Genomic DNA, 11,476 nt, shown 5'->3' with positions numbered 1-11,476 from the left:
TCTGAATGAAATGTCAAATGTATTTTGAAAGAGAAAAAATATGTTGGAAATAACCAATTAATTCCAATTAATATTTTAAGCCCTATCTAGATGGAGAGGGCACAATTGATAGAAGTAAAAGTTAGTTGAACTCCATCTTAAGTAGGAGTAATCAAAAGGTAGTGCTTCAGTTTATCTCCTTCAGTTTTTAAAATACATATCAAAATGCTTTTGAAATATTTGAAATAATAGCCTGCTTCTAAATATCTAGCCCAGAAGGAAGAAAACACTTTACTTTCAATCAAAGCAAGAGTCTCACCATTTATCAACGTACAAAATCTAGACAAGTGTCATTCAAAAAGAGTGGAAGTGCCCAGAAGTCAGTGAGATTAGGCATAGCAATCAGAAGAAAACACAAGGCACAACAGTTGGAGAAGACAGCTGGATATGAATAAAATAATACAAAGAACAATATGAGGACATCTAAGTAACAACTTTCTGAATTCACACAAAAGGCTTTCAAGAGATAGAAACATGATTGCCCAATCAAATATTTAGAAGATGACTTAAAGAGAGCAAAACTACTGAAGATATATGAGTTTATGGTCTGAAAGATCAAATACAAGGAATGTCTCAGAGAAGTGAGACAAAAAATGAAGAAATGGAAAAAGAAACGAGAAAGAAAAAAAGAACCAGAACCAAGGTCCAGGATATAATAGAAATGCCAGAAGGAGAAATAGGATAATATGTAAGTAGCAAAAATTAAACAGTAGTTATAACAATAGAAAACATTTCTATTATATTAATAAAATAACAGTGCAAACAAATTCTAGGTCATCTTAAAGAGAAAACGCCCAAGGTACAAACCTACTATGTTCATAAAATTCAAGGATAAAGAGAATGTTTTACAAGCTCAGGCAGAAAAAAAAGTTAAAACTAAGAAAAAGTCAAATTGACATTGCATTCTTATCTTCACACTGTAAATTGAGGATTATAGAATATCACATACAGATCTCAGAGGTATAGGACTAAAATCCAAGAATTCATATTATATACTATATATGTATATATAGTATATAAAGTATTGTAATATTAACATGTGACCCATTTTCCCCATAAAGAAATGTATTGAATTCTGAAGTTTTGCAGTGTGGTTTAAAGAGTGAAGCAAAAAAATCCTAAAAATTAGCATGCAACTTCCTTACAATGTCACTGGTTGTTTGCCCTTTGATGAAATTCAACATCTGTTCATGATAAAATCAAACAGAAAACCAGCCATGGAAGAATCTCCTTAACAAAGACTATTTATAAAGTTAACATTGTAGTCAATATATTATTCAGGTGCTGGTATGTCAGTGAGGTTCCTCAGGGGTAGTAGCTTAGGCACAGTTTTTCAACTGTGGATCTTGTTTTCAAACTGTAGACCTTTGAATATACAGAAACAGGTGATCTTCCTCCCAGGATTCCAGCATGCAACGGTGGGGCAAGCACATTTCAGCCACTATACACATTCCTGTTCAAAAAGGGACACAAGAAGCACACAGAATCACAGATCCATACAGTCCTACAATCCCAAAGGAAAAGTGTTGGAAGTTCCTGGATTAGTTCTCAAAGTCAAGAATACATCTCCATGATTTTTGACTTTTCCTCTAGCACTTGTTTCCTCCCTTTGTACCATCTAACCTGCTCTCAGCCTGCTTCTTGCCAGTAAAATATTGGGAGTCCAAGTGCCTCTCTCATTCTGGATTGTGTTTGATGATGTTTCTGCATATACATCTCTTTTAAGAACTTTGTGGTTTACCTGTAGACCAAATTTTCATAGCAGTGCCCAGGATTAGATCTTTGTTCAGAAGCCATTTATCCATTTTAGCATTGTGTGGTTTAGAGAGGCTGAGAATATTCAAAACCATCAGTTCTTGGATCCTTTTTGTTTAATGCTTCCTCACTCAATTTATCTCTCTCCTCTGTCATTTTATAAGCAGCAAGAAGAAACAGGGTGCTATACCACCAACACTTTGCTGAGAAACCTTCTTATCTGGATGACACAATGTATTAGGTACTTTTTCTAGGGCTCATAGCTGCAGGAAACAGTATCACTAAGTTCCCTGCCACTACATAATCAGAATGCTCCTTCCTCCAATTTCCAATAATAGTTTCCTCACTTTATTGTAAGACCTCACTCGTGGTGTCCTCAATGTCCACAATTTTGCAAACTGTGTTTAGGGTACTTTAAGCTTTCACTAACATCCTTCTCAAGGCCACTGATGGATTCAGAACCCATTCCCATATTTTAAAAGTTCTTGTTAAGGCAGTGTTCTCCTTCCATATACACCAATATCTACTTTAGTTATCCAATTATGCATAACAAATACTCCCAAAGTTAGCAGATGGACAGATGGAAAGAATAAACATTTGTTATCTTACAGCTTCTGTTATTTAGAAACAATGAATAGCAGCTTTGATGGCTGGTTCTGGGTCAGGGTCTCTCCCAAAGTGTGGGACAGCTAGCAGTGGTTTGAAGGCTTGACTGGGGAGGATCCTTTTCTGAGTTTACTCAATGGCTGCTGGAAAGTCTCAGATCTGTCTCTAAGCGTATTTACATAGGTCTTTCTGCAGAATTGCTTCATATTGTGGAAGCTGGCTTCCTCCAAGAGCAAGCAATCCAATAAAAATCAACCAAGATAAAAGCCACAGTCGTTTTATAACCTAATCTAGATGGACACTCCATCATTCCTGCCATTCTAACTATTAGAAGTTAGTAAAAAAAAAAAAAAAAAAAAAATTACAGTCCACAATCAGGAGGAATTACATGGAACATCATACCAAGAGGTGGGGATACTTGGGGACCAGTTTAGAAGCTATCTACTATAGTGATAAAAGTGTGAATAGTATGCAGTTTTTTGGCATACAAGAAAAGCAAATAGTAGCACACATATTGTTTTCCTTACGTCATCAAAAAGCAACAATGGAAGAATAAACCCATAAAACTGGTTTCCTATAAAAGAGAACAAGAAAATAGAGAGGAAGGGGAGAAATTAGTGCTACATTTCAATGTGCCTTGTTTGGTAGGTTTGACTTTGCAACTTGTAAATATTTCACATAATGAAAACCTCAAAAGAAAAAAAGCAATCATTAAATATGAATCTGTCAACCTTAACTTGAATTAGAAATATCTAATTACAGAAATATCTGTAAAAACTGATATTTTTTCTCTTTTAAAATATATTTCTAAAATAAGAGTATTTCATTTCTTTGTAACTAAATAGCTTAGAAGAGTAGCAAAAACAAAACAAAACAAAGCTCAACTGAAAACAAAAAACAGCCTAGTAACTAGATGATGGAAACTGAATTTCATTTTCCATTAAAATGATCATAGGTTCCTAGGAGAAATAATGGATTCCAGGTCTGGATTTAGAAATGTACAAGATGAGCCTGCAATATCTTCTGATTGATCACAACGAACCTAGTAAGGTCCGTGGGTACCTGATTAAAAAAAAAAAAAATGTCACCTGATGCAGCTCCTGCTGGTCAAGGATGGGGTAATTTAAACACCAAAAGAATAATGACTGTGATGGACTGAAATACAACAACTCCATTTTGGATGATGTTTCCTTTTGGGTTAATTATAATACATTCAATATTTCGGAAAAACAATGTTTGATAGAATTTAAGAATCAAGCATATCCCCTGCCTTTCTTTAAAAAAGGAAGCTATTTCAGGGCAATCCTGTAGTTTGCAATGGAAAATTTTGGTTTGTTTCGTAAGAAAATGGCTTATAAATTGAGGAATAAATGCAAGTTAGCAAATAAAAATTTGAAATCCCTAATAAAATAATGTATCTAAACAACAATCATCAGTGGCTGCAAGGTTGGTGGAGAATTTTATAACATATGGATCAGGCTGACAACATTCGAATCCTGTAATTGATGGGACATTTAGACATTTTGTTCCTTTTAATGTAATATACGTGGCACCTCTTATAAATTATTAATTATTTTTCTTTTTTCAATTACAGTTGATATTCAATGTTATATTAGTTTCAGGTGTATAGCATAGGGGTTAGACATTTATATAACTTATGAAGTGATCCCCTGATAAGTCTAGTACCCACCTGATACCATGCATAGTTATTACAATACTATTTGTTATATTCCCTATGATGTACTTTACATCCCCATGACTATTTTGTAACTGCCATTTTGTACTTCTTAATCCTTTTTGCTTTTTCACCCAGCTCCCCAATCCTCCTCCCACCTGACAATCACTAGTTTATTCTCCATATCTATGATTCTGTTCCTGGTTTTTTTGTTTGTTTGTTTGTTTGTTTGTTTTGCTTTTTCGATTCCACATATCAATGAAATCATATGATATTGGTTTTTCTCTGTCTGAGTTATTTTAGTTAGCATAATACTGTCTAGGTCCATTCATGTTGTTGCAAATGGTATGATTTCATTTTTTTATGGCTGAGTAATATTTCATTGTATATTAGTACCACTTCTTTATCCAATCATCTATCAATGGACACTTAGATTGCCTCCATATATTGGCTATTGTAAATAATGCTGCAATGAACATAGGGGTCCAAATTAGCATTTTGAATTTCTTCAGATAAATACCCAGAAGTGGGATTGCTGGGTCATATGGTATTTCTGTTTTTAATTTTTTGAGGAACCTCCATACTGTTTTCCATCATGGCTGCACCAATTTGCAATTCCACCAATAGGTCAGGATGATTCTTGTTTCTCCACATCCTCGCCAACACTTGTTTTTTGTTGATTTATTGATAATAGCTATTCTGATAGAAGTGAGGTGATATCTAATTGTGGTTTTAATTTGCATTTCTCTAATGATTAGTGACATTGAGTATCTTTTCACATGTCTCTTGGCCATCTGTATGTCCTCTTTGGAAAAATGTCTTTGGAAAGATGTTTAGGTGTTCTCATTTTTATATCAGATTACTTGTGGGTTTTTTTTTTTGGTGTTAAGTTGTATGAATTCTTTATGTATTTTGGATAAACCTCTTATTGGATGTGTCATTGGAGAATATCTTCCCATTCAGTAAACTGTGTTTGTTCTGTCAATGGTTTCAATCACTCTGCAAAAACTTTTTAGCTTGATTAGTCCTATTTGTTTCTCTTTTGTTTCCCTTGCTTAAGGAGACATACCCCCCAAAATATTGCTAACAACAGAATCAAAGAGTTTACTGCCTATGCTTTCTTCTAGAAGTTGTATGGTTTCAGGTCTGACATTTAAGTCTTTAATTCATTTTGAGTTTATTCTTGTATATAGTATAAGAAAGTGGCCTACCGTGTTTTCCCGAAAATAAGACCTAGCCAGACAATCAGCTCTAATGGGCCTTTTAGAGCAAAAATTAAGATAAGACCTGGTCTTGTTTTGCTATAATATAAGACTTAGTCTTATAGAATAGAATAGGAATAGAATAGAATAGAATAGAATAGAATAGAATAGAATAGAATAGAATAGAATAGAATAGAATAGAATACTGGGTCTTATATATTAATTTTTGCTTGAAAAGAGGCATTAGAACTGATTGTCCAGCTAGGTCTTATTTTGGGGGAAATATAGTAGTTTCATTTTTTGCATGTATCTGTCTAGTTTTCCCAACACTGTTGACTGAATAGACTGTCTTTACTCCATTGTATATGATCGACTCCTTTGTCATAAATTAAATGACTATATAAGTGTGGGTTTATTTCTGGACTCTCTATTCTGTTTCATTGATCTATGTGTCTGTTCTTACGTCGGAACCATGCTGTTTTGATTACTATAGAATTGTACTATAGTTTGATATCATGTAGCATGATACCTCCAATTGTATTTTTTTTTTCCAGATAGCTTTGGATACTCAACTTTTCTTGTGGTTCCATGTAAATTTGAGGATTCTTTGTTCTAGTTCTGTGAAAAATGCCATTGGTATTTTGATAGGGATTGCATTAAATCTATAGATTGCTTTGGATATTATAGACATTTTACCGATGTTAATTCATCCTATCCATGAATATATGCTTCCATTAATTTGTGTCTTCTTCGGTTTCTTTTTTTGATATCATATAATTTTCCAAGTACAGGTCTTTTACCTCCTTGGTTAAATTTATTCCTAGGTTTTTTATTTTTTGATGCAATCACAATGGGGTTGTTTTCTTAATTTCTCTTTAAACACCAATACTTCATTATTGGTTCATAAAAATACAACTGATTCTGAATATTAATTTTGTATGCTTCTACTTTACTGAATTCACTTATCAGTTCTTATAATTTTTTGGTGGATTCTTTAGGGTTCTATACATAGCATCATGTCATCTGTAAATAGTGACAGTTTTACTTCTTCCTTTTCAATTTGGATGTCTTTTATTTCTTCTTCTTGTCTGATTGATGTGTCTAGGTCTTCCAATACTATGTTGATTAAAAGTGGTGAAAGTGGACATCATTGTCTTATTCCTGATCTTAAGGAAAATGCTTTTAGCTTTTCACCTTTGAGTTTGATGTTAGCTGGGGGTTTGTCATATATGGCCTTTATTACGTTGAGGTATGTTCCCTCTACTCATATTCGCACTGTGCTGAGAGTTTTTATTATAGGTGGATGCTGGATTTTCTCAAACGCTTTTTCTTATGAATTATTCTTAGAATAAAAAAGATGAAGGTACTCACATTTCTAAGTCATGTTTCTAGTTAGCAGGAAGTTTGAGGTTTAGGGGACTACACTAAATGGTGCGATGAGGATACAATCAACCAAATCCAGAACCGGGAAAAGTTACATGACAAATAACCTAGTGTTTTCAAGTGGCAAACAAACAAGCAGTATACAAAAAGTGAGAGCATACTTGTTATAGACACACGGACACACACACACACACATACACACAAATTGATATCTCAGAAACTTAAGTATCAAAAGTAACTCTAGGAGAATACTTAAATCATATTAGGGTGTTATAAAAACCTACATAAGCACATGTGCAAAAGCATAATCATTATTTAATTATTAAAAACCAGACTTACAAACCATACCTCATTCTTAAGTAACCATTGAGATTGTTGCTGAGGCAAAATTAATCTGTGACTTTAAATATTTCACCATTGATTTGTGAGAAAAGATTATTATATAAATTATGATGGTTATTGAAATTATTATGGACCCTAAACCAATCTTGAAATTATGACTCTACATCTGAAGGTCTCTTGAGTCTTAGTTTCCTCATCTATTAAATGGCAAGTACTTTTTCTTAACACATGGGGTTGCAAAAAAGCCTGAGTGAAATAATCTATTTAAAGCATCTGCAAATCTAAGTCTTCACATAAGGAAAAGAAGTAACAGCCATGTAGTATATGCAACAGTAAGAAATGAGTAGAATAGACAACATGCCCATGTATTGGGAGGAGCCGAATCATATCAAGTTATTAGGGAGTTCATGCAAGTTTTCTGGCAAGTTTATAGCTTGAGCTTCTTCCAGAGTGAGCCTGCGGGATCTTGAGGTGTGATTCTAAGTGTCTTCCCCAGCATCTCGTGCTCTGCATGGTTGATAGTCCAAACAAAGGTTTGTTTGCTACATAAATGAATAAATCGGAATAGTATGCTGATAGGGCAAGCTGGAGTTTCTATTGGGCTACATGGTCTCTAGATGGAGACTCCTAATAATGGTGGTGGGGGGGGAATCAAACCTGGGGTGTCTATGTGGTTGGGGGAGGGGCTTGCTACTGGGTCCTTCAAGTTTGTATTTTTCTTCTTTCCTCAGTTAAGTAGTTTCTTAATATTATGTTCCCAATAGGGCTAAGAAATTTTAACTGAAAACAAGAAAAAATATTCCTTATAATAAGTAGAAATGAACACGATCATCTCTTGAACTTTTATTAAGTATAGACTATTTATAAATAGCCACTTACAAAATTTTTAATCTTCATACTTTTTTTTCTTAATTAGAAGCATCATTAGCTACTAAGGCACTAAGTATTCTTATATTCCTATAGAAAAAAAATCCATACATTGCCTCCAGCGAAAATTCAATCCTCCCTATTTTCCCTTGAATCTTATAAAAATGATATAATTTTTAAATTAAAGTTTCTTTACAATAGAGAATAGCCTATTCTTAAATGTCTTGAGTTCCTACACGACGGGGAGAAAGTTCGTCATTCTATTCTTTTACTAGTTGAGCATTTGAATAAATCATTCGCATCCACTACCGGCAACAGCTACGGTCTCCATTTCCCCTAGAAGATGAAAACCCACGAGCCCCTTCTGGTCAGTGAACCAAAACGCGGGCATAAATCCATCCACTCCGGTCCTTGGTGCTTCTCGGGAGACCACGTAGGCGACCGCGACGGGCTGCCGGGCCTGATTGCTTCAGTGTCTTCGGCAGCAGAGGGTTAGACACATGCGCACCGTTGGTCTCTTTGTGTGCACCGGGAAGGGCTGGGCGTCGATTTACACACTTCCTAACGGGGCAAAGAGCTGGAGCGCGAGCGTGTGCTTGGGAATAAAAATGCACTGTAACCACAGCCATTGAAACACATGATTGTCTCGCCCCGTTTGCCTTCTTCCCGGGGAGCGTCCCCACTGCCCTTTCCCGGTGTCCAGTTGGGAGTGGAGACTCAGAGCCCCAGCATAAGGAGCCGCGTCCTCAGGAATCCGGCGCCCGGCGCCCGGCAGACGCGGGCCCCGGGAACCGGGTGGGAGCGGCCCGGGGAGCCGGGGGCGGGGGCAGCTCCCCGCCCGAGCGGCGAGGGATGGAGCGCGTCTTGCGAGCATCTTCCAGCCCAGCCACCCCGCGGGCCGGGGGGAGGGAGCGGGCCCGCGAGTCGGCCCGCCCCGCCGTCCTCCCCTCCCCCTGCGCCGGGGAGCCGCGTTGGTGCGCTCCGGCCAGCTGTGCGCCGCCGAGTGGGGCGCCCGCCCGTGGGAGCTGCTGGGGGCGGGGGCGCGCGGGGGGCGCCGGCAGCCGGCGGCGGGGGCGAAGGTGAGGACCGCACGCCGAGGGCGGGCGCCGCTCCGGGCGCGGGGCCGCGTTCCCAGCCGGCGGGCGCCCTGCCACCCACCCCGCACCCCGCCGGCCGGAGCTCGGGGGCACGCGGCGGCGCGGCTGCAGGCGGCGGCCGGCTGGATGCGAGACCCGCGCGGACCCGGCAGCGCACGGCGGCTCTCTCCTCGCGGAGCCGAACGCGCTGGCCATGGCCTCCAACTTTAACGACATAGTCAAGCAGGGCTACGTGAAAATCCGCAGCAGGAAGCTGGGGGTGAGTTGCTCGCTCGGCGGTCTTCTTCCCCTGTGCCCGCCTGGCGCGGCTGGCTGTGCGGGGTGGCGGGGGCGGGGAGAGGTGACCCGCGCGGAGACCGGGGCGCAGAGGGACCGGGCCTCCCGCGGACAGCCCGCTTGTTGCTCCGGGGGCTGGGGGCCTGCACCTGCCGGGGGGAGGGGTGCTGTGCACACCGGGGAGAGGGCTGCGGGAGCACCTTGGTGCGCAGCCGAATGTGCCGGGGGCTGCTTTGGACCCAGACTGAGAAGTCCTGTAGGCGACAGCGACTGTCAGTTCCGAGATGAGTGGACCCCGGAGGGAGGATTCTGTACAGTGCAACCCACGATGGTCTCCTCTCAAAAGTGTGTGCCTTTCGGGGAGCACGGCTCTGTGGTGGGAGGTGGGCACATGCTCCTGTGTGTGTATTTAGAATCACCATTGTCTAGTACCCTCTTCCCAAGCCCATTTTGAAATTCTCTTTGATGTCTAACCGGTGCCGTGTGTCCCCGCCGGCAGTTGCCAGCGAGTTTAGTGAGCCCAGAACGGTCACCCACTGGCTGGCTCCCCGACCGTGTGCGCCCCGACAGGTGTACCTGCTCCCGTGCATAGGTAGGTGTGTGCTCACGGCTGCTGGCACGGGAGCTTTCGCGACAGCAAAGTTTATGGAGACCTTTTTAGTCTTTCTTGAAAGATGCTCTGCCTAACTTGGGACAGAAACAGTGTAGACCTTGAAGGTTCAAAACTTCTCTAGTGACCAGACGAGGTGAGAAGGACGTGTTGATGCTCTTAGAGGACCTGGGTGTGGACAGGAGCGGGCAGGAGAGGAGGGGCGGTACCTGGACCAAGAGCCGCCCAGACTCGGCCGATGAGGGGATGGGGGAAAGTCGAGGGACCCGCACGAGGTCCGGGGGCACGCCAAGTGGGGGGTGGGCACTGGAACCAGAAGGAAAACTCCAGCTGGGGTCAAAAGTGCCCCTTTGTTTTCTTTTTCTTTCTTTTTTGGATTCCGGGGATGTCTCTACCTCACTGGTCTCAAAGTTCCAGTTCTGAAAGCTCCGGAATCCTGGGGCAAAGCGGCCTTGGACGTGAACATTCCTTGCGTTCCCGTCTGAATGGAGCAATAATGCTACAACTTGGAGGGGGGAAGGAAGGAGGGAAGAACCTCGTTCATTTTGTCACTCAACAAATTATTTATATATATATATATATATATATATATATATACACATATATGTATATATGTACGTATACATATATATGTGTATATATATGTATGTGTATGTATATGTATGTATGTATATATATATATATATATATATATATATATATATGAAGAAAGAAAGAGAGAAACAACTAAACATACCTTTAGAAAATTGAACCGAGTCCCTAAAAGAGAAAGGATCACCAAGCATCCAGAAGTGTCTTTTTGGGGAGTTGGTGGACGCAGGGGTTGGAGGCAGGAGGAAGAGAAAAGGCAGGCTTGCCTTTTTGTGCTGCCTTTGCTGGATTTCACGTTCAAGGCGCAGACTGTACCCCAAGGACACAAGGGACCCATGATATGTAGAAGCCTGGAGTACAAAACTAGGTGACTACAAAGTCCCATGCCCCTAGCCTGGCGCCGGGGGAGAAGGGATGCAGACCCTCAGAGGGTTTCAGGAGCTGCTCCTGGGTAGAAGAATGCGCCTCCTTCTTTCCCCGGGAGATAAGGAAGAACGCACGTGAAACGCTGTAATTGTCCAGGAGGCTGATGGCTTCTCGCAGTCGGGACGCGGTGACAAATCTGTCACCCGCACAGCCATCAGCCAACAAAGGAGGTGCGGAGCTAGAGCTGGAGGGAGAACCTTTTCAGGAAGTTGACCTTTGAAGCTCTTTCCTCTCCCACACGGTGCTTATTCATCCTTCTCTGTCTTCTCGGTCTTGGAATCTTAATTGTGTCGGACACCTCAAGCGTTATAAGCTCATGGATGATTTAAGTCCCCCGGGGAGCTATGTATCTGCTTTCACAGAGTCACCGTGAACGTGAAAATGAGACTAAGGAATATAACACTGAGAACCCTCCTCCTTGCGTGCTTGGCCCTGGAGTCTATAGGATTCCTCCCCCACGTGAGCTTTCCAGGATTGCTTACAGCAATAACTGAATATGCAGCTGAACTTAAAGGTAGAAGGCAAGGAAAGAACATTGAACCCTTCTTGGGTAACTATGGCATTCGCAGCCTTTGAAACGTCCTTTTCGAGCACCATTTCCCCTTAA

General features: G+C 40.8%; 1 protein-coding gene across 1 annotated transcript in view; it reads left to right on the top strand.

Moving 5' to 3' along the window:
- The first annotated feature begins 8,939 nt into the window (after window positions 1-8,939).
- Window positions 8,940-11,476, top strand: part of DOK6 (docking protein 6) — a 300,556-nt gene continuing 298,019 nt past the window's right edge. The window contains exon 1 of the mRNA XM_081079009.1: window positions 8,940-9,225. Coding sequence (XP_080935135.1) covers window positions 9,160-9,225 — 66 coding nt within the window. The 5' untranslated portion in view covers window positions 8,940-9,159. The remainder of the gene's footprint in view (window positions 9,226-11,476) is intronic.

Source organism: Rhinolophus hipposideros (assembly GCF_964194185.1).
Source record: "Rhinolophus hipposideros genome assembly, chromosome: 17".
Taxonomy (NCBI): domain Eukaryota; kingdom Metazoa; phylum Chordata; class Mammalia; order Chiroptera; family Rhinolophidae; genus Rhinolophus; species Rhinolophus hipposideros.
This window is presented reverse-complemented; position numbering and strand designations above follow the sequence as displayed.